At 57.2% G+C, this 27,859-nt stretch overlaps 1 protein-coding gene across 1 annotated transcript; it reads left to right on the forward strand.

Annotated features, from left to right (window-relative positions):
- Positions 1-592: 592 nt before the first annotated feature.
- HS3ST6 (heparan sulfate-glucosamine 3-sulfotransferase 6) lies at positions 593-26,780 on the forward strand (the record flags this gene model as incomplete). Its single annotated transcript, XM_084216341.1, has 2 exons — positions 593-954; positions 26,162-26,780. The coding sequence occupies 2 exons, from the start codon at positions 593-595 to the stop codon at positions 26,778-26,780; spliced, it is 981 nt and encodes a 326-aa protein (XP_084072467.1).
- Between the last annotated feature and the right edge of the window lie 1,079 nt (positions 26,781-27,859).

The raw sequence follows: 27,859 nt of genomic DNA on the forward strand, positions 1-27,859 counted from the left end.
AAATGTAGGGTAACAAGGAAAAACAAGCAGAAACATGATGGGGGAAAGGAAAATACAGGGAAAATGTGTGAGAACACAGGGAAATGTGGGAAGCGTGTGCAAACACGGGGAAGTGTGGTAAAAACACGGGAAAATGTGTGGAAATGTGGGAAAATAGGGGGAAAACGTGGGAAAAGAGGGGGGAAATTGGAGAAAAGTGAAAACGTGGAGTAACACAGGGAAACGTGGGGTAACACGGAAAAAAATGAAAATACAGGGAAAACACGTGAGAACACAGGGAAATGCGGGCAAACACGTCCCTTTCGCGGCAGGGCCGGGAGCAGGGGCTGCCCCGGCCGGGTGTGACAGCCACGCGTGGGGGGGGCCCTGTGCCCGCGGGGACCCCGCGTGTGCCGCGCCCCCTCCCAATCCTCTCCCTCCCCTCCCTCCCCTTCCCCTCCCCGGGGCGTCACCGCCCCACGCGCGTGTCCTCGCCCTCCCCCGCCCCGCGGGTGGGCGTGGGGGCGGCGCGGCCGGGCCCGGCCCGGGGGGAGCTCGGGGGGCCCGGGGCCGGGCGGGGGGCGCGGCGGCGGTGCGGGATGCGCGGCCCCCGATGGGATGTAGCGGGCGGCTGCTGGGACCCGCCGGGGGCCGCCGCGCCTCGCTGCTCCTCACCATGATCCTCTTCTTCACCTACTTCTTCTCCTGCCTGCCCGGGCCCTGCGAGCCGCTGCCGCCCGCGCTGCTGCTGCCGCCGCCCGCCGCGCTGCCCGCGGGCCCGGGGGAGGCGGCGGGGGACGCGGGGGGCGCGGGGGGCGGCAGCCGCCGCTTCCCCCAGGCCATCATCGTGGGCGTGAAGAAGGGCGGGACGCGGGCGCTGCTCGAGTTCCTGCGGGCGCACCCCGGGGTGCGGGCGGTGGGCGCCGAACCCCACTTCTTCGACAGGTGCTACGAGAAGGGGCTGCGCTGGTACAGGTGAGGCGGCGGCGGTGTGGGGGGGGGGGGACCGAGGGGGTCGGTAATTAGCGCAGAGCCGCGTTAATTGCTGCCCGGGCTGGGATGCGGCGGCTCCGCAACAGGCGGGTCCCGGGAGAGAAAGGGGGTCTGGGGGTGCCCGGCGGGGCGAGCGGGGGGCGGCAGCTCCGAGCCTCGCCCGGGCTGGGGAAGGGGCTGGCAGCCGCTTTTGCGGGGTGGAAAGCCGTGCCCTCGTCCCCGTGTCGCCGTTCTCCTCCCCGTCCCCGCGCCGCTCCCGTCCCGCATCCCGCCCGGCCAGGGACGAAGGCGGCAGCAAAAACGCGCTCGTTTCGCTCCGCAGGCTTTGCGGTTCTAACCTTTAGCGCTTTATCCCCCCAGCCGTGCCCCCGTTTCCCCACCGGGCTCCTTTAGGAATTGTTTTATTCGCGTGGTTTCTGAAAAACAGAAACGAGCGAGGACCTCGGGCTTGGTTCTGGCTCGGTCGGTGGGATCCTCGGTGGGCAAAGGGCAGAGCTGGAGCGACCCGAGGGGGTTTGTTTCCTGAGGGCTTCCCTGGGATTGAGCTCTTCGGGCGATAAAGCGTTCGGAAGAGCAGCTACTGTGCATGTGGAGTGTATTAAACTCGCGTCTCCTGGCCAGCTCCGGAGCGCCTGGGCCAAGGGAGTCGGGAGCGATAAGTCCCTTGAAGCCGGGGGTGGAATCTGCTCCGTTATTCTGAAGGCGATCCAAATGTGTCGATGTATGAAAGCGCCGTGGTGTTCTCGGGGAAAACATCTGAAAATAATAAAAGGAGTAGCTCTCGCTGTCCTTCCTGCCTCTCCAGCCCCTTCTCCCCGAGCCCCGCGGGAATACCGCCTTTCTCTCTATCTTTTGGGGGAGGTTGCAGCTTCCCAACCCTCGCCGAAGTAACAACCTGTGAAAAATCAGCGTGTTTAATGGAAAGAGTAATTTTAGCGGTAATTTTACCCGCGGAGTTTCAGCTCTCTGAGCCCACATCTGGGCTGTAAAGTTACGACTTTAACACACCTTCAAAACCCAGTAAGTAGCGGCGTTTATTTTTACGGCCGCATTAATATCGCCGTGATTTATGAGCTCATTCCTCAGCTCCGCTCGGGTCCGCGCTGCTCGAGGAGCAATAATGATGATCACTAATCTTTTTGGGGTGAGCACTGCGAGCTGGCTCTCGCCCGGCAGAATGGGGCTTTAATGACTGCGAGCACATAATTAAAGCGGGGAAGATGGAACGCTTTCATATCGCTCGGCAGCGCCCGGCGAGGCTCGCAGGACGGACCGCAGAGAAGGAGCAGAAATAAATCTTAGTTTGGATGGCTCTGCTGCGAGTTTTTAGTGCTGGAAGTGCTTGCAGGGAGCCTGGCCTGACACCAGGTTCGAGACGATCCCGCATGTGGTTGTGGTAAATTTGGAGAAATGGAGCGGGGAAGGTTTTCTGGGCTGGGGAGAATCCGCATCCTTCGGGGCGAGGCAAAAATCAGGAGATGTTTTACTTAACTCTGCATAAAATGTGGTTTTAATCACACACACACACACACACACACACAACCATTTCCCTTCGCTTCCTCTCCTCTCTGCCTCTTGTTTTGTCTTCTCACAAGACCTCGCAGTACCGAGGGATTTTATCCCCGGCAAAGCCAGACAGAGCTAAATGTTTAAAGCTGGGATGTGCTGGAGTGGAGGGGAAGAGGAGTTGGACAGAAAATCGGGTTTTTCCTAGGGATAGCTCAAAAGTGGTGTAAACATTTTTAAAATACTTGAACTTGCTAGGAAACCGAAATTACACCAACTGCTTCTCACGCCAAGATATTTGGCCCGAAGGCACCTGTAGGTTGTTGCTTGTTTGGAGTAAATGTGGAAAAAGAATTCCCTTGGAAATATCACTCCAGAATTATTTTGTTCTTTCACAGTAGCTCTGTCCCGTAGTGATTTCCCTGCTCTGGCAGGAGCATCTCCTCGTGGGTGATGAGTAGTTTGTTGCAAGTTACTGACTGAAATAATTTATTCTTACTGGATTGTTTTATTTAATTTAAATTTGAAATGGCCAAAATGGCCAACCCCCCCCCCCCCATCTTTTTTTTTAATTTTGGAGTAGTAGTGAAAAGAAAATCTTCTGTAAAAGCATCTCCTGCAGAATTCCTTGATTTACTACAGCTTTAGCTAATTCTAAGAAGATTAAACACCTTTTCGAGGCTGCAGCATAAATGATTTAATGGCTGATCCAAGCATGATCGGATGTGTTCTCATCAAGCAAAACACAATTTTCATTTTTTTGGCACTCAGTGCTGCTTGAAGGAAACCTAAATAAAAAGAAGAGAGGATGCTGGCATGTCTGCTGCCAGTTTGGGGTGTGGGGGTCCCCTCTGGGAGCCTGGGACTGTCTGTGTCTGTTCTGTGGGAACGCAGTGAGGACAAACGTCAGAAACTGAACTGAACCCGAGCAGTTTGGGTGAGATTCAGAAATCTTGGAGCGTCTGTGAAGGTGTGGGGCCAGCTCCTGCCTTTGGGAACGGAGGAAAACAACACTTGTGGGGTGAAGGGGTTTGGGGGCTGGAACCCCCTCGGTGCGAGGGGAGCAGGTTTGGGCTCCTGGGATGTGTTCACCCCTCGTGTGGCGGGGCTGGGGCTCTCCAGTGTCACTCTCTGCTCCACTGGGGACGTTTTGGGGGCGTAGCAGAATCCTTGCAGGGGATTGTTCCCTTTTGGGAGGCCAGAGCTGCTCTGCTTCCCACGCAGAGCCCCCTCTGCCTCGCACCCACCCCGGGGCTCTGGGGGAACGGGGCAGGAGAGGAGGGGAGCAGCAGCTTAGGGGAGCATGGCAGAGCTGGGAGAGGGGCCTGGGCTGTGAGAAAGGGAGTTCAGGGGAATTCAGCTCTGAGGGAAGCGCCTGGAAGGCTCTGAGCTCATCCACAGAGGTCTCCTCGTCCCCGTCTGCCAGAACTTTGTGGCAGCATCGGCTCAGTGTGGATGGGTTTTCCTCTGGCCCGGGTTTCCCTGCGTGATCTGGGCTCCCTGTCCCTCCTCCATCGTGCCCTCCTGCCTTTCCCAAGGGCCAAAGGAAGGTTTAGGCAGGAATGGTGCTGGGCAGGGCTCCTGCAGCCCGTGTGTCCCTGGGATCCAGCCCTGGCAGCTGCACACACCGCTCTGTAGGGATTGTGTGGAATCCCCTATTTTCACTCAGTTTGCACCAGAAGCGTTCAAAAGTACTGTGGGATGTCGGGTGATTGTCCCTCTGCAGCCACAGGGACGCGAGGAGCTGCATTCCCCACCGAGCATCCTCAGGCCCTGCAGAGCCAGCCCAGAGCTCCGAGGCTCTCCGAGGCCAAATTTCACATTTCACTGTCGTTTTCCCGTCCCATCCAACACGAAAGCTGGCGTGAGCGGGGAGGAACTCTCCGCGGGGCTCCTCATCCCCCTGTGCTCCTGCCGGGCTGTCCCAGCTCGGGAGCACCTCCGGGAAGGTGGAGGGGGGAGCAGAGAGCCGCTGCCTGGCATGTGGGGCTCGCCCCCTCCCCTTCCCCAAGCCCATTCACGGGAGCTAATAACGCTCTTGAAAGGCATCCAGGATTTCTTGAGCCAGACTTTGTTATCTCGGAACCTCGCAACCCCGACGCCTTTGAGCGACAGGGGAAGGACGCGGCTGCGGCGCTGCTCTTTTGACTTTTGCCGGGAGTGTTATTGGCAGCTGAAAAGTGGAGCTAAGTAGGTGCCTTGAGGGGTTTTTGTGCGCGTTGTGATTGTACAGACAGATCAAGACACTCTATAGCTCGAGCTGCTGAATGAGATCGGCTCCTCCGGAGCCACCAGGCTGCGTTTTGGCACCGCTCTCGCGGCCCCTTCCCGGGCCAGCTTTCCTCGGGGAAGCGCAAAGGTGCGGACAGACAAAGGAATCCGGGCTGGCGATGCTCGGAGCTGCTCCGGGACGTTATCTTTATTCATTGGCACCGCTAATCTCCCCTCCTGATGGGCTCGGTTTCAGCGCTGCCGCCTCAGAGCGGCCCTTGTTCTCCCGGGGCATTCGCAGACACTCGGCCCTGCAGCTTCTCGCCTCTATTACTTTGCAATCTTTTCTCTTTTTTTCCACTTCCATTCACAAGTGAGACCTTTCTGTCTCGGCTTCCCGGATCCTCGCCCCAGTGTTTTGGAAATGAAACCTCGAGTACAAAGGAAACGTGCGGGAAACCTGAGAAAAAGCTGATTTTAACTAAGAATAAGATACACTAAAGCTTTTACTTAAGGCGTAGTGTTTGGGATGGGCTTTTATGCGATGCTTTAGCCTCAGCCCTACTCTTAGGAGCGGGCTTAAGCGCTGGGCAGCCGGGTGGGTCTCCCTGATGATGTGCCCCTGTTTTCTGCTCCCTAACGCACACCCAGCGCTGCCCGGGCTTGGAAAGCGATCCATAATTCGTGCGAAGTTTGGGTTTCTGCAAACAGCTTTCACGTGGGATTAAAAATAGCTTTTACTGCCACGATGAGGAATTAACATTTGAAACCATTTAAAGAGCTCCCAGCCAGGGATGGCTGCGGGTGGGGAGGGACGGGGGCTGTGCCTGTCCTGTTTTGGGGGGTCGGGGATGGGGTGAGGAGCACAGCTCACCCCTCCTGTTCCCATTTCCACGCGGTTATTCCCTTACTTCCACCCGGCCGCGTTTTCCTCCCGATCCCATCAAGTGCTCCTTGCTGACCCAAGCAGGTTCGGGAGCCTGAATTTGAGCCTGAATTTGAGCCTGAATCCGAACCTGGCTCAGCCTCCAGGCGAAATGAAGCCGGGTTGTTCCTTGGGCTGCTGCTCAGAGCGTGTCAGGCTGGAGCGATCGGAGCTGCGTGTTAATGTTGGCTGGGATTTTGGGGATAAAAGCTGCGACTTGCGGGGTGGAAGGTGCTCGTCCCGCCTCAGGAATGCTTTCCCTGTCTCTGGCTCTGTTAGATAAATGGGGGGATTACACCGGCCTGGGCAGGGGGTGTGCAGGAGTAACCTGAGTTCCTAAAGGATTGCAGTTCTGCCAGGATTTCTATCCCAGGCTGCTTAAATACACCCAGAAATCACAGGGCTGGTTTAAAAAGTAATATTATGGGAATTAATACCTTTTGAAACGGCTTCTTCATTCCTGTCCTTTCTCTTATTGTAACCTCAGGGGGCAGAAATTGAAATATTGAAACACGGCTTCGTTTTGGGGTTTTTTGGGTTTTTTTGGTTTTTTTGGTCCATGTAACTCCAGAGAAGTTTTGAAAATATGTCAAATATTGCCAAAAAATTCACCAAGAGCCGGGAAAGCCGCAAGGCTTCTGTTAGTGGAATTATTGCAAGCTTGGAGAAATAATCGCTGCAGTGTAAAGGAAAGTTTGGGAGTTTCTCCTTCAAGGTATTAGGTGGATTTTTTTCCCCTGGATTTTTTCTAGATAGTGACAGAAGGTGGAAAAGGCCGGTGGATTTAGAGGGTGCTTTCATGCAAGGAGAGACAATTACTTAAGAGAGTTCAAAGCTTATTTATAAAACAGTAATTACCCTCCCCTGGGATGGAGACGGGCAGCTCTGGCGGCGGGGAGGGGGTTCCAGCACTTAATTGGCAAAGATGCTTAAAAGCTTCCTCCTGACCTTTTCAAAAACTTTCAGCTGCAACAGGCTCGGGCAGAGATTGAAAACCTGCCCGAGGAAAGGCCAGGTTTAATACCAAGACTTAGCTCTAAATGGCTTTTCAAAGGGCTGTGGAAATCCTCCTGCTTAGGGAGCTGGGGGTGTCAGAGAGAGGGAGGGATGGATGGATGGATGGATGGATGGAGGGATGGATGGATGGATGGATGGACAGATGAGGGATGGATACATGGATGCTCCTTGCCTGCAGGACAAAACTCTGGGAACAGGGTGGGACCTGAGCCTGGGTGTTCCCTCCCCACATCCCCGCTCTGGGGATGGCCAAAATATTAAAGTGAGGAGCACAGGGATGTTCTGAGGGGCTTCTGTGGGACTTGGCTGGTCTGGGGTGTGAAGGCAGCCAGGGCTGGTCCATGCTGGGCACACCAGGGCAGTGGTTTAAGATGAGTCTTTCCTTTCCTGTGGGAATTCAGGGAACCATGGAATGGTTTGTGTTGGAAGGCACCTCAAAGATCAGCTCATCCCACCCTGCCATGGCAGGGACACCTCCCACTGTCCCAGGCTGAAATTCAGAAAAAAATCACTGGGCTATTAAAGCCCCAGCACAGGATGTTTTAGGGATAACAGCAGCGCTTCGGGAGTGGGATGAGCTGCTGGGCTCCTCCTGGGAGGGATTCTGGTGCGCCCCACCATGAAATCTGGTGGCAGGCAGGGACACAGGGGAATCAGCTCCTCTCTCCCTGCCAGCAGCTCGCAGCGAGGGGGTGGCAGGAGCCTCCCACGCCCCCGGGGCTGTTCTGCATCTCAGCACACAAAATTGATCAGGAGCAGGAGAGAATTACATTAATACAGTCACTTGTCACTGAGGTCTGATTAGGAATCTCCCCTCATTAGTGTGGAGAGAGCGAGGCTGTGACCTTGTTAAGGTCCTTGGGCAGGGAAAGGCTGATTGGCCACTTTGCTGCTGATTTATCACTCGGCCCCTGAGCTGTGTGTGGCACACCTGGCCCTGGGCACACCTGGAGGGCTTTCTGTAGCTGGAGCGAAGAATTGGCATCCCCTCCCCTGCCCCGTCCGCACCCTCCAGGCCGGTTCAGCCGGGAATTCGCAGCCGCGTTATGCAAATAAAAATAAATAAAATAAATCAAAGCAGGCGGCGGTGATTGATGGGGAGGGCCAAGGAAAGTGACAGGTCCCGTCCCCGGGGGGCACATCCCGGCTCTGCTCGGCGGGGGCTGCCGGGGCCTCCTGCCTTGTGCAACTTCCCAGCTGCTCCAGAGCCGCGGCATCCCAAACCCGCCCCAAACCCGCCCCAAACGCGTCCCAAACCCGCCCCAAACCCATCCCAAACCCCGGGGCTGGGGGAGCCGCCCCCTGCCCCCCTTTGCTCTCCAAAGCAGCCCCCGGGCCAGGGCAGGATGGACCCGCTGGGGCTGTAGGAGGGCTTGGCTCAGCTCTGGGGACAGCTTTGGGCATGGCAGGAAGGACACGGAGCGGCTGGAGCGTGGCCAGGGAAGGGAATGGAGCTGGGAAGGGGCTGGAGAATCCCTGAGGAGCTGGGAAGGGGCTGGAGAATCCCTGAGGAGCTGGGCAGGGGCTCAGCCTGGAGCAAAGGAGGCTCAGGGGGCCCTTGTGGCTCTGCACAGCTCCTGGCAGGAGGGGACAGCCGGGGGGTCGGGCTGTGCCCCAGGGAACAGGGACAGGAGCAGAGGGAACGGCCCCAGGCCGGGCCAGGGCAGGCTCAGGGGGGATATTTGGGAGAATTTCCTCCTGGAGGGGCTGCCCAGCGCTGGCACAGCTGCCCAGGGCAGGGGGGGAGTCCCCATCCCTGAGGGGATTGAACAGCCCTGTGGATTGTTGGATTGGATGATCTTAGGGGGCTTTTCCAGCCACGATTCCACAACTCTGTAATTCCTTCTGGGGGTGAAATCAAGCCCCCAAAATGCCTCTGCCATCCCCACAGCCCTGTATCAGATTATTTCCTATATTTTCCCCTCTCTGGAGCCTTCTGCAGGTGCTGCTCGTGCCCGAATATTTCCCTGTCCCCACCCGCCTCGCCCCGCCTGTGTCCCGAGTCCCCGGTAATTCCAAGTGACAAATCCCCCCCTCCAGGGCCACCCTGCCAGCCAGGAAATGTCGATTAAGTGGCAGCCAAAGAAGTTCTCCAATTACCGGAGGGGCCCGATCGGTGCCATCGATCGGCTGCTGTCAGCGCCATCGCTCAGCGCTGCCACTGCCTGCGGCCGGGCAGGGACACTGCTGTCCCCGGGAGGGGACACTGCTGTCCTGGGGGACACTGCTGTCCCCGCGGTCCCCGGCGTGCTGGAGCCTCTCCAGGGCTGTCCCCGCTTTTCCTGTGAGCGCCAGCCCGGCGGCACAAGGGGGTTTTATTCTCCCTCCGTCGCTCCTCTGCTTCCCAAAGTCATCTCCCCAAGCCACACAAGCCTGAGAAAAATTTCGAGGGGCCGCTGCCAAGTACTTTCAGGCGAGGTTTGGGTTTTGTTGAGGGAAGGCAGGGTTTGTGTGCATGAAAAGCCGGGTTTTGGGGGAGGGCCGGGCAGAACGTCCCCCCGCGGTGTCCGAGCCCCGAGCGTGACAAACCCGCATCCGCCGGGGCCGCTCCGCACAAAGGAGCCGCGAAAGGGGCAGGGCTGGGCTGGGCTGGGCTGGGCTGCTGCCAGCAGGACAGGGACACAGCCCACAGGACAGGGACACAGCCCACAGGACAGGGACACAGCCCAGAGGGACAGGGGACAGCCCATAGGACAGGGACACAGCCCAAAGGGACAGGGACACAGCCCAGAGGGACAGGGACACAGCCCATGGGACAGGGACACAGCCCAGAGGGACAGGGACACAGAATGGACAGGGACACAGCCCATAGGACAGGGACACAGCCCAGAGGGACAGGGGACAGCCCACAGGACAGGGACACAGCCCATAGGACAGGGACACAGATGTCCCCATCCTGCTTCGTGGGGTGGCACACGAGGCTGGGAGCAGCCCAGGAAGGGCCCTGCAGGACTGGAGCTCTGGGCACTGAGAATTTTAGATTTCTGTGCTGACAGACTCTGACTCCCAGGAGGGCACTGCATTGGACCTGGGGCCTGGAGAATATTCCAGAATGGATGGATAACACCAGGGCTGCCAGTGTGTAATATCACAGAGTCAGAAACTTAAAGTTTTAGAATATAGTAATGTATAGAGAGCTAAGAGAAACGTTTTAAGACCATGACTAATCCTTCCTCACCTTCTTCTTCACAGGTCTGAGGGGTGTTTTGGGTCAGGGATTTCACCTGCTGTGCTCAGGCACTGCCCTGCCCTGCCCTCCTGGGGTTTTTGGGATCTTGGCCCCCCTGGCTGTGGGGTTTGTTTGGAGCTGGTGTGAGGCAGGAGGTTTGCAGGGAGTTTGGGGAGCTCAGAGCTCATTTTGGACGGTGTGGGATGGATGGGAGCGGGCTGGGGTGCAGGATGGTGTCACCCCTGGCAGGTGGCTCCAGGTCACTGGTGTCCCCCAGGGCTGTGGCTGTGTCCCTCTGGGTGTGTGGATCACATCCCTCACCCTGTCCCAGTGGGTGGTGAAGGTGTCCCCAGCCCCTCCAAATCCCTGGGCTGCTTTAGGGAACCCCCAGGGATGATCACCCCAAGCTCCCCCGGGGCGTGGTGGCAGCGGGGACATTGCTGAGCTCAGAGTCACAGAATGTCCCAAACTGGGGTGGCCCCATTGCTCCAGCTCATCCCTGCTGCCCAGCCCAGCCCAGAGGGGAGCAGAGGTGGCCTCAGAGCCCCCAGCCCTGGGCAGGGGACGGGGCTGGGACCCCCAGCACGTCACCCTCGTTAGCCTGAGTGTGACACGCCGGTTAATTACCCCCTGTGCCATCAGAGTGGGGCTGGTGTCACTCTGCCACCACGTTTGATCCCCACCTCCCTACGAGGCAGATAACGAGGGACAGCCTTGTTCACTGCTGGTCTCGGTGTGAATATTAAAAATTCATCTTTGGCTGCTTTGAGGAGGATCAGGGAGCGTGTGAGGGTGCCCTGCGTGCACGGGGCTGAGCAGGGATCACAGCCAGGCCTCGCTCATGTTAGAGCTCATCAAACCTGAATTACTGAGCAGACACTGGCCAGGGGAGATTCCTTTCAGCATTAATCACTCTGCTGGTGCAAGACCTTTTCTAAACATTTTTTTTTCTGGGCAAAATGCCTTCAAATCAAGGCTCAGAGGTTCAGTGAGCACCTAACTCCAGCTGTGCCCAGCTGTGTGAGCCTCATGTCAGCGCCACAACCAAACAAATTCCTGGAAGTGTCAGCACACACCTGGTTGTTGGGGGTTTCTGGTTTCGTGACACCCAGGGCTGATGAGTTCCACGCTCAGCCGTGTGTGTGTGACGTCCCCAGCTGTGACCCCACAGCCAGCCCCACTGCTGGTGGGTGCAGAGCAGGGCTGAGCAGAGCTCCTGGGGAAGAATCCTGGCTGAGAGAGCCCCTGGGCTCAGCTGGGGAGCTCTCAGGGACAGATCTCACCCTTTGCATGCAGCTGAACAGAAATTAAAGCACGGTCTGGGTGGAGGGCAGGGTGGGAGCTGCTCTGATTTAATTTGGAATCCCCAGAGGTTTGAGGATTTTTGAGTCATGGAGCCCTGGCACAGGGGGAGGTTCAGTTCTTGCTCGAAGCCAGAGTGTCCTGAAGACAAGAAAACAGTCCCAGGGACAGGAGAGCCATGGCCCATGGAGCAGGCACAGCTGTGCTTGAACACAGTCCCAGTAAGAGCTGGAAGTGGGCTGCAGGTGTGTGACCGTCACATTTTCTGGAAAAATCCCCTTGCCCAGGATTCTTCTCCTGGGAAGCTGAGAAGCCTCAGAGAAAAAGGCAAACAATAATTATCTGATTTGCTTCTCCTGTGTTTTGCTGCTTTGGAATGTGGTTGGAGATTGTTTACCCACAGGTGGTTGGTTCATTTCACACTCACAATTCTGCTGTGAGTTGTTTTCACTCAATGGCCAACTTTGGTCGAGCTGTGTCAGATTCTGAAGAGATAGTTGGAATTTTTCATTATTATCTTTTAGCCTTCTGTCTGTATCCTTTCTCTGTTCTTTAGTATAGCTTAGGATAGTATTCTTTAATATACTATAGCATCTTAAAATAATAAATTAGCCTTCTGAGAGCACGGAGTCAGAGCCGTCATTCCTTCCTGCCACAGGGAGGAAATACAGGAGAGGTGGTTCATCATCTTCTCACCTGCAGAAAAACCTCAGCAACGGAGTTCAGGAAACCATTTGGAGATGTAAACACCTCCCAGGCCCCAAAAACCCCCAGACCATCTCCCAAACCATCTCCCAAGCCCCCCCAAACCCCCAGACCATCTCCCAAACCACCTCCCAAGCCCCCCCAAACCCCCAGACCATCTCCCAAACCACCTCCCAAGCCCCCCAAAACCCCCAGGCCATGCTGGCAGCCCGGTGAGGAATGTGGCTCTGTGGTTTGAGGAGCTCAGCAGAGCAATGGGAGCAGGAGGGGGAAGGTGCTGGGCAGGTTTGTCCTGAGCAGAGCGAGCCCCACACGTGCTGCCAGCTCCCCCAGCCACCGCGCAGGACGGAGGAGAGCGACTTTCAAAGAACAAGGAGAACTGTTGCCACTTCAAAACTGGGCTGGGAATTGATGCCAGGCCTCCAACAGGCTGATGCTCCTTTCTTCTCCCGTTAATTAATTCCTTTGCCTGCAGTGGATTTCCATCTTTTATTTGTGTGGCAATCAAAGGCTGCGAGCGGCGAGGCTCGCATTAGGAACAGACCCATCCAACCTTTTTTTCATCTTCCTGCATCGGCTCCTGGCCCTCTCCCCGTGCTGCCACGCTGCAGCTGAAGCACAGATGCCAGGAGATGGCTCTGCTGGAGGAGGAAGGGGCGGGCAGAGCCCCGGAGTTTGCTCCCAGCAGGTCTCCTTTGCTGCGGGGAGGAGGAAGGACGGGGCTGAGCTCTGCTCAGAGACACAAATGGGCAATTACGGGGTCACCTGAGAAGTGCCTGGTGATTTACAGCCTCGTTAAAAGGTGATGGTAAAAGCAGGGAAGATTTGTAGCATCTGCATGGAAACCCTGGCCCTGACCCTCACACCCCAGACACAGAGAGATTAAATATCCTGGGAGGGCTGGGCACGGCTGGGAGGGACAGAGGGGGACAGCCCTGCACATCTGGGCACGGCTGGGAGGGACAGCCCTGCACATCTGGGCATGGCTGTGATGGAGAGAGAGCCCTGCACATCTGGGCATGGCTTTGGGGGAGAGAGCCCTGCACATCTGGGCACGGCTGGGAGGGACAGCCCTGCACATCTGGGCATGGCTGTGAGGGACAGCCCTGCACATCTGGGCATGGCTGTGAGGGACAGCCCAGCACATCTGGGCACGGCTGGGAGGGACAGCCCTGCACATCTGGGCACGGCTGGGAGGGACAGCCCTGCACATCTGGGCATGGCTGTGAGGGACAGCCCTGCACATCTGGGCATGGCTGTGAGGGACAGCCCTGCACATCTGGGCATGGCTGTGAGGGACAGCCCTGCACATCTGGGCATGGCTTTGGGGGACAGCCCTGCACATCTGGGCACGGCTGTGAGGGACAGCCCTGCACATCTGGTGGTGCTTGGGCTGACACTGAAGGCCCTGCACCTTCCATGTCCTGGTGATGGAATCAGGGAATTCCAGACTGGATTGGTTGGGAGGGACCTTAAACTCCTCCAGTTCCAATCCCAACACCTCCCACCATCCCAGGCTGCTCCAGCCTGGCCTCTGTGATCCCAGGGATCCAGGGGCAGCCACAGCTCCTCTGGGGATCCATCCCTGTCCCTCCCCACCCTCCCAGCCAGGAATTCCTCCCCAGTTCCCCTTTTCCAGTCTGAAGGCATCCCCTGTGTCCTGTCCCTCCATCCCTTGTTCCCAGCCCCTCTCCAGCTCTCCCTTTGGGCTCTGCAAGGGCTCTGAGCTCTCCCTGGAGCTTTCCCTTCTCCAGGCTGAAAAAGGAGATTTGTGGTTCAGGGGAAATTTAAAATTTGTATTTTTTAGGTGACCTTTATGTAAAAAAGTACCTGTGAGGGGAAGGGCATGGTAGAAGCAGAAACTGCAGTTCCATCAAGCTGGAAATCCTAAATAATCCAAAAATAACCCAGGCTGCAGCTTTGGAAGTTGCTTTCTTTCCTTGTCTGAGGAAAGGGAGAAAAAAATTAAACCTGTGTCTAAAGCCTGTTGCAAGGAAATGAATTGCAAATAAGAAAAACAAATTGGAGTTAATTCCTCTTTTCCAGCACAGCTCCATTCAGTGTTCTGGAAGCCAGGGGATTTAGGGATCTGGAGATAGCTCAGTGTTTTTGGGTAACAAGTACAAACTGTAGCAGCTTTTAAGGCTTCAGAAGCTGTTTTTGATTAGGATCTTTTCTTTTGACAACTTTTTTTTCTTTTCAGGAAAGAAAAAAAAGGAGGGGGGAGGAGGAAAGGGCTTTTTGTAACACAGTTGGGTTAGAGATGAGGGAAAATCTGTTTGAAATATGCAGGGACCTGAAAGCAAATCTTGAGTGAATAATAAGTTTAACTGACCTTAAAATATCCCATTGCCATGAGGGATTTGAGAGTAATACTTCAAATGGATTTTTGATGAGGCTCTGCAGGCTGTGGGGAATTGAATATTTTTACCCAACACGTTTTCTGATCTAAAATTTTCACAACAACTTGGAGAGGGGGGGAAAAACTATTTGGGAATGCCCAAAGAAGGGCTGGGGTTGCGTTGTTTTGCTCTAAAGCTGCTGCTGTGCAGGGAAAAACCAATTTGCTGCAAGGTGACTTTTCAGAAGGGCTTTAATTCCCCAATATTTGAATTTAATCCTGGAGCAGGACTCCTGTGTGGCACCACGGGGGGATCCAGAGGGGGATCATCCCATGGCAAGGCTGGGGGCTCTGCTGGGACCCTGCTGTGCTGTCCCTGTCCCCAGGACCCTCTGGTCCCTGCAGTGGGCACACACCCATGGGACAAACCCCAGATCCCATCCCTGTGGTCACTTCTCCCCCAGACAGAACCCAGCAGCACTTCCTGGGCTGTGCTGCTGCCTGTCCGTCTGTCCATCCGTCCGTCCCAGGGGACAGTTCCCTGCTGAAGGACACAGGGGTGTCCCCAGGGGTGGGGGGCTCTGTCCTGGAGCACAGAGTGGCCCTGTGTCACTCTCTGCCCCTCAGGGACGAGCCTCATGCTGGCCAGGGGAGCTCAGGGTGGGATTTTAGGACAAAATTCCATCCTGGAAATGCTGGCCAGCCCTGGCACAGCTGCCCAGGGCAGGGGGGGTCACCAGCCCTGTGGATGTGACACTTGGGGACAGGGACAGTGGCCTTGGCAGTGCTGGGGAAGGGCTGGAGGCATCTGGGAGGGCTTTTCCCACCTCAGCAGCTCCGGGATTCCAGGGAATGCCCTGCACCAGCCCCTCTGATCCCAAAGCTTTTCTGGAGCATTTTTAGGGAGAATTTTGGAGCCACTTCCCACCCGAGGGCAGTTCCCAACTTCCAGCCTCCCTGCCCTGGGGTGGGGCAGGGGACAATCCCAGCAGGGGACAGTCCCAGCAAGGGACAGACACCGGGTACTGAGGGGGAACTGGGGAGCCTGAACTGGTGTGGACTGGGCTGGACTGGTGTGGGTGGGGCTGTGCCTCTGGGCTGTGCTGGGGTTTTCCTGCCCCGGAGCTGTGGCAGTGCCCGGGCTCCTGGCCACCTCTCAGCTGCAGCTTCCCATGGAAATGTGCAAAAATCCCTATTTTGGATCCTCGTCCTCCCTCAAATCCAGCTGGAATGGGCCGGTGGGATCTGACAGGGCAGACAGCCGGACAGACAGACAGACAGACAGACAGAGCGTGTGATTGCTGCAGCCACGCTTCCTTAGGAAACCAGGCTAAAAATAAGCAAAATCCAGTTCTTTCCCACAAATAGTTCCAGTTGCCAAAGTGAAGCTTTTCCAGTGAAGTGTTTTGTTAGAGGATTCCCAGTGTTCCTGCTGGAGCAGGGAGGGAGCACGGCAGGACAGATGGAACCCCCATCCCCATCACCTGGGGCTGCCCAGGGCTCGGGGAGCTGCAGAAAATCCAGGATATCCTGGAATTCCAGAGTGGTTTGGCTTGGAGGGACCTTAAAGCCCACCCAGAGCCAAGGGCAGGGACACCTCCTGCTGTCCCAGCTTCTCCAAGCCCTGTCCAACCCATCCTGGGACATTCCTGAGCCTTCCCAACATCTCCACAGCCCCTTGTGGCACGGCTGGAGGAGCAGCTTTCCTTTTATTTTTTGCGTAATCCACCCCAGCTCCCTCCTCAGGGGGGATTTCCTTCACCTGGGGCCCAGCTGAGCAGGGGGAGGGGGCTCCCAGCAGCATCCCCCCATTCCCAAACCTCCCTCGTGCTCCAGGCTTGGCTGGATTTGTGGGGCTGCTCCCTTACCTGTGCAGGCAGCAGTTTTGGGGCAGGGTGAGGGGCTGAGCAGGTGAAGGAGACCAGAATCATCTGCTCCAGGCTGGGGCTCCTCTCCCAGCTCCCTCCCACTGGATGGGATGGCACAGGGAAGTTTGGGAATGGTGGCTCCCATCCCTGCCAGGCCGTGGGTGAAGCTCCTCGCCAGGAAATGAGGCTTTTTCTGATAGTAAAAAAAAAAAAAAAGCTAAATTTGTTTCCCATCTTCCCTCAGGCTGGATTACAAATTTGAGCCAGATGGGGAATCTGTGCTGTTTCTGTGGAAAACTGGATGCATTTTCTTTTCCATCCCAAGGAGAGCAGCGTGACAGTGTCAGGCCTGAGACAAACACCACAAAACCAGTCCTGGGGTCTGGGGGAGGGGGACAGAGGAGCTCCTCCAGCCTGGGGCCACCCTGAGCTGGGACACGTGTGGGATGTGGCTGTGCAGAGGCAGAACCTGCTCTGGGGGGATGCAGCAGCCGGGTGTGGAGCTGCTGGCCAGGACAGGGGTCTGGGGTGACACTTGTCCCCCAAGGCTCTGAGCTGTGGGGTGCATCCCCTTGCCTGGGGGATGCTGGGGAGGGGGACAAGGGGATGGTTTGTCCTCACCTGGGAGCTTTTGGGGACCTCCTTGCACATGCAGTTGTGGCTCCCTGCCCTGCTCAGCCTGAGCAATGAGGGCTGGGCACTCCTGGCTCTGTCCCTGTGTCCCTCAGGTGACCCTCCGGGGCTCAGGGGGACTGTCACCTGCAGATGGATTAACCTGGGGCTCTGCAGAGCTGCTGCCCCTTCCAGGCCAGGGCCAGGCAGCAGCAGCCCCTCCATCCCCTGCCTGAGCTGTCAGAGGCATTACAGGCCCTGGGAAAATGGGAATTTCTGATTGCCCAGGCACCAGGGCTCTGCCAAATGGGTTTGGGGCTGGGGTCACAGACTGTCCCCAGAGAGGGTTTGGGGCTGGGGTCACAGAGTGTCCCCAAACAGGGTTTGGGGCTGGGGTCACAGAGTGTCCCCAGACAGGGTTTGGGGCTGGGGTCACAGATGTCCCCAGACAGGGTTTGGGGCTGGGGTCACAGAGTGTCCCCAAAGATGGGTTTGGGGCTGGGGTCACAGGGGTCCCCAAACAGGGTTTGGGGCTGGGGTCACAGGCGTCCCCAAACGTGGCATGGGAGCCCAGAAAGCACCAAGTGCTCGTTTTTGTCCTTTGGAAAGAGGAGACACTGGATAAACGACTTGAAGCCCTTGGAATGGGCATGTCAGGAACTGTGGGGCTGGGGGGATCCTTTCTATTCTCTGGAAGTTGTTGGGGAGTCTCTTCCTCCATCCCCTGGCTGTGCGGGAGGAGGGTGAGGAGCAGGACGAGGGAGGGGACAGCCAGCCCTGCCCACGGTGGCCTCGGAGCCAGCTGGAGAGCCCGGCTGCCCCTTCCCGTGGCTCCGCCGGGGTCCGGGCTCGGCCCCATCCTGAGATCAAATAAACACAAATACCCTGAAATTATTCACGGCTCTGGGGACTTGTCTGCTGCCCGTCAGCAGCTGCTGAGCAAATCAGGGCAGCTGTCAATTGGCCGGCAGCGGGAGGGGCTGGCTCTGGCGGACATGTGTGGGTAATTCCTCCTCCTCCTCCTCCTCCTCCTCCTCGCCTTCCTTCCTTCCTCCCTGCCGGGCTCCCGCTGCTCCCGCACCTGCGGCACCGGCAGGGGCAGGAATTCTGGGGGTGCCCCTCGCCTGCACCCCGGGACTGGGACAGGGAGGGACCCCCGGGAGCCGCAGAGGGGATGGGGGTCCTGCCACCTGCACCGTGCCCTGGTTAATTAGGCTGGGCTAATTAGCTGGGAGTTGTGGCTCAGGGAGCGGCGGCCGTGGGCTGGGAGCGACTCCAGGCAGTGTCCCCTGGGATGTGACAGCGAGGGATGGATGGATGGATGGATGGATGGATGGATGGATGGATGGATGGATGGATGGATGGATGGATGGATGGATGGATGGATGGATGGATGGATGGATGGATGGATGGATGGATGGATGGATGGATGGATGGAGCTGGGATGGATGGATGGATGGATGGATGGATGGATGGATGGATGGATGGATGGATGGATGGATGGATGGATGGATGGATGGAGCTGGGATGGATGGATGGATGGATGGATGGATGGATGGATGGATGGATGGATGGATGGATGGGATTTTGGGAATAAATCCCTCCCTGAGGGTGGGCAGGCCCTGGCACAGGTGCCCAGAGCAGCTGTGGCTGCTCCTGGATCCCTGGCAGTGCCCCAGGCCAGGTTGGAGGAACCTGGGATAGTGGAAAGGGTCCCTCCCTTCCTCTCCCTTCTGCTCAGTCAAGCATCAGGAAGTGGAAGAATTCCTGTTTCTGCTGTCTGTGTAACTGTAAACCCCAGTGATTTTTGTGACCTTCTGATGCCTGTGCTCTCCTCCATCAAGGTAGGAAACCAGGCAGGACCAGCCTGTTGCTGTGAGGGGGTAATTTAGTAAGAACTAATAAGTGTAATTTTTAAATTTGTAATCGAAACCAAGATCTTTAGACAGAGTGGTCACGGGGATTTTTTTCCTGAATTTTTTTTAAGAAACCTTGGGCTAGTCAGGGTTAGTGAGGTCCCCTTCCCTCCCCAGCAGCTCCAAGAGCAATTTTCCCTTATTTATCGGCGCTCCCAAGGACCCCAGTTCCCAGGGGGATAAAATCTGTCACCAGTGTCTGTGCTGCAGGTTCAGAGGAGGGTAATTTGTGTTTCCCCCTGCTCAGACAGCAGGTCAGGTCATAAAGCACCAGATCCACGGGGAGGGGAGAGGCTCTTTAAAGGCTGCCCGTGCTGAAAGGTGCAATAATCCGCCGGATTACTTGCCGGGGGAGCTGCAGGGAAATTTACTGCCTTGCAAAGGGATTATCCCAGCGCCGCTGCCAGCGGGTTTCTTCCCTTTCTTTCCTAAGAGGAAGGAAGCTTTTCATTGAATTCCTGCTGCTGGAGCCCGCGGGAGCCGCTCCCGCAGCCACCGCAGCTCCCGGGGCTCGGAGGGGAGGGATCCGTCCCCACCGAGCCGGGGTTATCCCATCTCCCCGCCCGGGTGCGAGAGCGAAACTGAGCTGGGCTGGGTCGGGGGGAGCTTGCAGCGCCTGCACCGCACAGAACTGAGCTGCTGGAGGGGCCGGGTTTGCTGCAGAGGGATGAAACAGGAGGATGGATAAAGAGGAAAAGGGATAACCAGGAGGAGGATTAAAGGGGAGAAGGGATAACCAGGAGGAGGAATCAAGAGAAGAGGGATAACCAGGAGGAGGAATAACCAGAACGAGGGATAACCAGGATGAGGAATAAAGAGAAGAAGGGATAACCAGGAAAAGGGATAACCAGGATGAGGAATAAAGAGAAGAAGGGTTAACCAGGAAAAGGGATAACCCGGAGAAGGATAACCAGGAGGAAGGATAAATCCCCTCCAGTGCAGCTCCAGCCGCAGGAACAGCCTTTCCCCAGCAGCCACGAGGACTCCAACCCCGAGCATCCCCTCCTGCCAGTGGGGACCAAACCCAAGAGCTCCATCCCCCATGCCGAGCAGAGAATGGAGCTGGAGCAGCTTCCCAGGCTGGAGCTGAGCTCAGGGCCGCTCCCGAGTCCTTCAGCAGAGCCCCCCGGGGCCGGGGCTCCGTTGGGGGCGTTGGTTTTGTTTGATTTCCTTCCCCTGGAAGGCAGGAGCGGGGGCTGGGGCGGCCAAGCCCTTTAATTGTGTGCAATGAAGGCTGACAGTGCCGAGGCACGGCCTTTAAAAGGGGTACTGAACCTTTAATTCCTGAATAAATCATCTCCAGTCTGTTGCTCCTTCATCTGCAAGCTGTTTGAGCGGGACGCACGGGCACTGCTGGGAAGGGTCACCGGGAGATCAGAGCCCGGGGCTGGCCCGGGTCACAGGCAGGACACCTGCCACAGGCTGTCCCCTCCGGCAATCAAAGGGACACTGGGGAGGAGAGGAGATTCCTGACTGCTGCCACGCTGAGGGGCTTCATTCCAGAGGGATGGAGAGCTGCCAGGGCAGCCCTGTCCTCACCGGGCACGGCCCCAGCCCAGGGTCACACCAGGCTGGGCACGTGCCAGCCCCCAGTCCCCATCTTCTGAGGGGCTTTTGGGGATTCAGTGCCCCATCTGAAGGGTTTTTAGGAATTCAGTGCCCCATCATGGCTGGGCACCTTCCAGACCCCATTTTCTGAGGGGGTTTTGGGGATTCAGTGCCTCATCTGAAGGGTTTTTAGGAATTCAGTGCCCCATCATGGTTGGGCACATGCCAGACCAACCATCTGAGGGGGTTTTGGGGATTCAGTGCCCCACCAAGCTGGGCACCTTCCAGCCCCCCTTTTCTGAGGGGTTTTTGGGCATTCATGGAGCTGTTCTGTTTCCCACCTGTTTTCACCCAAGCAGTGCCTTCAGCTGCCTTTTCACTCACAGTGATTCAAACTCCCTCAGGGAGGAGTCCCTGGGGGCTCTTTTTGGGCCCCATCAGAGAGGAGGAGTCCCTGGGGGCTCTTTTTGGGCCCCATCAGAGAGGAGGAGTCCCTGGGGGCTCTTTTTGGGCCCCATCAGGGACAGCCCCAGCAGTGCTGGCTGTGAGGGGCCCCTGGCAGTGTCACCGGGCAGTTCAGGTGGCATTTTTGGGGTGACCCCAAATCTTGTAGCTGCTACACAGTGGAGAAGGGTGAGGAGGGGTCATCCCAAACCCCATTAAGAGACCAGAGAGCCTCTTCTGCAGCGCAGGGAAGGAGCTGTGCCCTGACTGAGGCTGATTCCTGCCCTCCACAATCCACCTCTCACCCTAAGGACCCTAAGGAATAGCCAGGCAAGGAAAGCATCCTCCAGGAGCTGCCCATAACTGCAGCCTCTGGCCACGCACGTGGGCAGGAAATGCCATGGAAATTCTGGGTTCTGGGAACTGAAGTGAGTGTGGGGATCTCAGGGTTGGGGGGACACGGCTTTTTCCACCCCTCCCTGCCCCCTTGGGGATCCCGAGGGGTTTGGGAGACTCTCCGGGTGGGAAAAGCAGCCGTGTTCGCAGCCCCGGCTCTCGTGGGGGTTGATAGCTGCTGTCGGGCGGCTGCTGGGAGCGGCCCTGCCATTAGAAATGCAAATGTTGGCTCTGGATTCTCCCCTCCTTCCTGCACGGCTCCAGGTCCGGCTGCCACGTCCAGCCCAAACCTCGTGGAGCCCCCAGGGCAGCCCCCCCAGTGCTCTGCAGCCCCAGGGGAGGGCTGGGGGGCTCAGACCCTCCAGGGTGGCACAACCCCCGCCTTTCCTCCTCCTCCTCCGGGACCCTTTATCCCCCGAACCCGCCCAGGACCCTGCGGTGCGGCACTGCGAGAGCTCGGGGGTCCCTTGTGCGGGCCGGGGACCCCCCAGCCGTGGTCCTCTGTGGGGCGAGGGGGGAATTTGGGGGGGCAGGAGGAGCCCCCGGGGATGCTCCAGCTGGGAGCACGACCCGCCAAAGCCCCTCGCTGTTTGATGTATCAAACGGTAATTAGGAGCAAAGGGCAGAGGGGCGCAGAGGAGCATTAATAAATTATCTGCCCGCTTGTTAATTGACGTGTCTCAGTCAGCCCGTGCTGGAGCCCAGGGCTCGGATCCCCTTCCAGGCGCATCACCGCCTTGTTACTGCCCTCATTAGCATATTCAGCTCTCCCTGCTTAAAGCCAATTAGCTCCCGGCCAGGCCTGATTGGGAAGCCGCGGCCTCATTTGCACATTTTTGAATTGGTGAAAGAATCAAAAATAATGGGGGCAGCTCGGGGGTGGGGAGCGCTGGGGGGGCTCTGCCAGGACCTGCCGGGGAAGGCGAGGGGGAGCAGCTCGGTAATTAGGGTAAAAAGGAGCGCGGGCTAATTTGGTCCCGGGCGGCTTGGGCAGCTCATCCCTCCCGGTTCTTCCGTCCCAGTTCTTCCCTCCTGTTCATTCCTCCCCAGCTCAGCCTTCCCAGTCAATTTTTCCCAGTCCATCCCCTCCCAGTTCACCCTTCCCAGTTCACCCCTCCGTGCCCTGCGCTGGCTCCTGCGGGAAGGAGAGGGCCCTGGGATGGGCTCAGCCCGGCTGTCCCCCCCTTTTTGGGGAGCAGGGCTCTGCCCCGTCCCGCAGCAGCGGCCAGCAGGGATTCGGGGCTGGAATTCCCGTCCCTGCCCCTCGCAGCCTTTTCCCCAGCGGAGGGGCAGCAATTTGAGCTGCCTGGAGGAGCGGGTCGCTCTCTCCGGTGTGACGCCCGGAGAGCTCCGTGGGCACAAAGGCAGCCTTGTCCCGGCTGCCATCAGCCCGGCCAGGATTCGTCTGCAGATCCGGCTGGTCCCGGCTCTGCCCGCGGGATCCATGTCCCGAGCCCCTCCCGGCTCCAAACTATTTCACATTTACACAAAAACGGTTCTGTGCCCTCCCCGAGCCCGCTGCCTGTCCCCCTGGAGCCCGGGGCTGTGCCCTGCCCAGCCTGGGGCGGGTGGAGCTGTCACCGCTGAGCTGCTCTGGGTTTGTCCCCAGCCCCATCCCGGTGTCTGGAAGAGTCACTTTGCCCTGCAGAAAGCTCTCAGCCCTGTCCCCCCTCTGGCAGAAACTCCTGCCTTTCACTCCTTTTGGCCGGGCTTTTTGGTCAGGGCTCGTTTTTTATAAATAGTGATGGAGAGGGGATTTTGTTACCCCCCTTTTTGCTCATTTTGGTGATAACACAGAACCTGCAAGCCTTGACCCCGTGTCAGCCACCCCCCTGACCCCACAGCACCCATCACTCCCAGGTGTGGCTGATCCGGGGTTTGGGCTCTCCCAGCTCAGGCAGGACCTGTGTCCATCTGGAAGTTTCTGCCTGGCATTTCCAGGGGATGAGCTGCAGGCAGAGCCTGTGCTGCTCTCCTGCTTTGGGCTGGGATAGAGTTAATTTCCTGCGGGAGCTGCCCTGGGAGATAACTCAGGGATGCTTTGGGCTGGGGACTTATTTATCTCCTGGGAGTGCATCCCCTGCTCAGCTCGGTGCTGGGAGGAGTTCTGCTCCAAAAATCATCAGGAATCGTGAAGCAATTAACTCTGGAAAGTTATGTTGGCCCAGTTTTGAAGTCTGCTTTGATTCCCTGCCTGCTGTGGCTGTTAATCACGATTTAATGCAGCTCTCTGCATTTTTATCATCATTTTATCTGCTGTAATTTATTGTGTGTTACCTTAACTGAGGAAGCATTTTCATGTGTTGAATGTCTCCATGTAGGAAACCCCTGCTCCGATGCCTCTCAAGTGCCAGTTGTTTTATTAATTAAAAACAAACATTTATCAGCTTAATGGAGAGGCAAAAGGGTTTTATCTCTCCTCCTGGGCTCACAGTCTTCTCTGGAAATCCCAGCTCCTTCCAAGGCTCCCCCAGTGCCATGCCCTGTACCTGCAGGCCCTGCTTGGCATTCCCACCGCGCTCTCCGAGGGTCAAGAAGAATTCGCTGTAAATTTAATTAACGTTGCTAATGTTTGGGCTAAAGCGGAGCCCAGCAAAGCCGGCTCTGCTCTTTGCCGGTTTAAACCAGAGCCGGAGGGAGCTGGCTGTTATCAATAATTAGCCGGGCTCATTTAGGGGAAGTGTTAGGGCGTTAATGAAAGTGTGAAATGTTTAATTATTGTGCCAGGAGCTGGGGCTGCTGAGGAAGAGGAGGTGTTGCACAATCAATTGCTGTTCCCGAGGGGATCCCGGGCTGTTCCCGGGACGGGGCAGTTCTGGCACTGAAGGTCCTCGCACCTCTCGCAGCCACAGGAGCCGCTGGGAGGCCCCACCCGACCCCAGCTTTCATTAAAACTTCTGTTAATGACGTTGTAATTAGGCTGTGGACAGTGTCCATGGCCCTGGTGGGGGGCTCAGCCTGGCCGGGATGTCCCTGTGCAGGACAGGGAGGGATTGGAGCGGTTTTCCAGAGCCTGCCCCATCCCTGGGAGTGTCCCGGGCCAGGCTGAGGTTTACCCTGGCCTCTCCAGGTCCCCATCCCGTGTTTGCCGTGGGCAATCAACAATTTATCACCCGCTGAGGATGGGCTGGGTCAGACCCAGATGTGCTGAGAGGGCTGGGTGAGGATGAGGATGAGGATGGAGCCGTTCCGAAATGCCAGGGCCACGCATGCCGGCAGGAATGCCGCAGGAAGGTGCCAGGAGAGGCTGCCGAAGCAGCCCCGGCAGCCCTGCGGCATTTCCTGCATGGAACTGGAGTTCAGGATGCTCGGCTGGGCGGCAAGCCCCACAGGAGGCTGTGCTGTGCTCCCCATCCCCATCCCTTGGGTTTTCCTGGGCTCTGGACCTGGATGGGTCTGATCCCTGCTCGGGAAGGTGATTCCCAGCAGCAGCTCTGCCAGTCAGCCTCTGGTGAGTGCAGATATTTGGGGAAAAACCCTGGAAAGGAGGGGAAAGTGGCCGTGGCTGCCCTGGGATCCGTGGATCCTTGGAGGGCTCCCGCTGGTGCCACAGAGGGGCTGTGCTGCCAGGTGAGGGCACCAGGGACGGGAAATGCCTCTAAAAACGCTGGCACTGGGCGAAAATTAAAATAAAACCGGGGGGAGAAGCCACAAATGGCTTCTGCTCTTGTTCGGGGGAGGGAACTGTGGGGGCCCAGCGTCGCTCACAAATGCTTTTAATAAAATGTTCTTTCCTGAGTCCAGGGGAAATATCCCAGAAACCTCAAGCTTTCCCCATGACATAAGGAGCAGATGCTGCTGGGCACAGCCCTGTCCCCGTCCCCAGCTCCCTGCCAGGCACGGCCCCAGCGCTGGGATGCAATTCCCAGGGAATTCCCGGCTGTCCCTGGCAGTGCCCAGGGCCAGGACGGGGCTTGGGGCACCCGGGGACAGGGGAGGTGTCCCTGCCCTGGCGGGGGTGGCACTGGGTGATCCGTGAGGTCCCTTCCCAAGCATTCCAGGATTTTGTGCGAGGGTGTGGAGGGCAGCGGGGCAGGTGCCTGCGCTGGTGGCAGGGAGGACCCGTTCTGTCACACGGGGTGACACGGCTGGGTAATTTCTGCGGCAATTAATGCCTCATTAAAGTGCACGAGGGAACAATCAGTGCAGTGAATTTTACCCAGCACAATGGCTGGGCCCTCAGGGTTTTTCTGCCTTTCTTTTGAAAAGGAAACAGTCTTTTTCTGGCTTTAACTGCTCCCTGTCTGGAGGCAGAGGAGGAGGGAGCCTTGGTGGGCATCTCCATTCCCAGCTGGTGCATGGGCATCACCCCCGTGATGGGATTTTCCGGGATTTTCCTCTGCAATCCCACGGGGCGAGCTGAAACCTCCAGGACACGAAATCTGACTGGAGGCAGGGATGAACACCAGCCCTGTCCCAAAGTGTTTGTGTTGAGATGTCCCTCACCCACTGCAGCTGGGGACAGGAGAAGGGCAGGAAGGACTTCCAGGGCTGGGAAGGGATTCCAAGGGGGAGCAGCAGCCTGCAGGTGCCCTGTGGATGCTGCCGGTGGGGCAGGGGTACAGGGAGCTCCTTCCTGGGGACACTGGAGGGGACAGAGGGAATGCTGAGATGGGCAGAGAGGCTGGAGCTCGGGGGCTCCTGGGAAGGGTTTTGGAGATGAGGACGTGACCAGGGGGTGTGACAAGGTGGGGCAGGAGGAAAGGGGAGATGTGTCTGTGGTAGGGTGTGGAAGTTTGCAGACAGCCCCGACGTGGGAAGAAATGAGACTCTGACTCCATGTTTCAGAAGGCTGATATTTTATTTTATATATATATATATTATATTAAAGGTAAATTATATATTAAAACTATACTAAAAGAATAGAAGAAAAGGATTTCATCAGAAAGCTTGCAAGCCATAGAAAAAGAATGGAATGATAATAAAATCTTGTGACTGACCAGAGAGTCCGAGACAGCTGGACTGTGATTGGCCATTAATTAAAAACAACCACGTGAGACCAATCAAAGATGCACCTGTTGCATTCCCCAGCAACAGATAATTATTGCTTACATTTCATTTCTGAGGCTTCTCAGGAGAAAAAATCCTGGCAAAGGGATTTTTCAGAAAATATCATGGTTACAGCTGGGAAGCCCCTGCGCCTTTCTGGACGGGTTTTGGGGCTTGTTCCCACCCGTTGTGACATCAGGTGGGAGCAGCTGAGCCCTGACCGTGTCCCTCTGTCCCCAGGAGCCTGATGCCACGGACCCTGGAGGGGCAGATCACCATGGAGAAGACCCCCAGCTACTTTGTGACCAAGGAGGCCCCGCGGCGCATCCACAACATGTCGCGGGACACCAAGCTGATCGTGGTGGTGCGCAACCCCGTCACCCGCGCCATCTCGGACTACACGCAGACCCTCTCCAAAAACCCCTCCATCCCCAGCTTCCAGGCCCTGGCCTTCAAGAACCTCAGCACGGGACTGATCGACACCAGCTGGAGCGCGGTGAGGATCGGGATCTACGCCAAGCACCTGGAGAACTGGCTGCAGTTCTTCCCGCTCTCCAGGTTCCTCTTCGTCAGCGGGGAGAGGCTGGTCAGCGACCCCGCCGGGGAGATGGGCCGTGTCCAGGACTTCCTGGGGCTCCAGAGGCTGGTGACAGACAGACACTTCTACTTTAACGAGACCAAGGGCTTTCCCTGCCTGAAGAAGCCGGAGGGGGGGAGCAAACCCCGCTGCCTGGGGAAATCCAAGGGGCGGCCGCACCCCGCCATCGACGGGCAGCTGGTGCAGCGCCTGCGGGAGTTCTACAGACCCTTCAACATGAAGTTCTACCAGATGACAGGGCAGGATTTCGGGTGGGACTGAGCCCATCCCCAGGGCACGCTGCCAGGCTGGCACCTGGGCTGCCAGGACCGTGGTCAAGGGATGCCCATGGTCATCATGGTCCAGGGATGCCCATGGTCATCATGGTCCAGGGATGCCCATGGTCATCATGGTCCAGGGATGCCCGTGGTCATTGTGGTCAAGGGATGCCCATGGTCATCATGGTCCAGGGATGCCCGTGGTCACTGTGATCCAGGGATGCCCGTGGTCATCATGGTCCAGGGATGCCCGTGGTCATCATGGTCCAGGGATGCCCGTGGTCACTGTGATCCAGGGATGCCCGTGGTCATCATGGTCCAGGGATGTCTGCGGTCACTGTGGCCCAGGGATGCCTGTGGTCATCATGGCCCAGTGATGCCCGTGGTCATCATTGTCCAGGGAGCACTGTCCATGGTCACTGTGGCCCAAAGATTGCCCATGGCCACCCCACCAGCACCCTCCTCCCTTTGTTCTAATTTATATTGGACCTTTTCTGGCAAGAAACGGACTTTTCTGGAGTAGAGAGAAATATTTAATAAAACCTCAGATGAGCCCTCTCCCCTCCCTGAGCAGATTAAATATTCTTCCATATAAACCTTGCTGATCTCCATTGACTGGGAGTGTTCTGGGTGGGGGTGTGGGTTTGTGTGCATGGGGATCATGGATCCATCCAGATTGAAACCTCTGGAAACCTCTGGGCCACGCAGCCAGAGGGTTCTGGGGGTGACACAGTCCCTGGTGGCCAGGGGAAGGCTGGGCAGCAAACCCCAACCCTGGGAGATGTTTTGGAGATGGAAAAGAGTCTGCAGGAATTTCCCAGCTGAGCAAAACAATGAACAGCAGCAGTTCTGAATAAATGCCAGGTCCTGGCTTAGGCAGAGGGAGTTGTGAATCACCTTCCCATGTTCCTTGAGTGGCACAGTTGATAGGGCAGGGCCTTTCTAACCCTTAGCAGGAAAATTCCAGCTGCTCCACAATTTACCCAACTCTGCCCTTTCAGTTCAATAATCTCAATAGTTTTTCAAATCTGCAGCCATCGAGGGTCATCATGGGAGGCTGCAGAAATTACTTTAATCTCTACT

The sequence above is a fragment of the Fringilla coelebs genome, assembly GCF_963513975.1.
Source record: "Fringilla coelebs genome assembly, chromosome: 16".
NCBI lineage: Eukaryota > Metazoa > Chordata > Aves > Passeriformes > Fringillidae > Fringilla > Fringilla coelebs.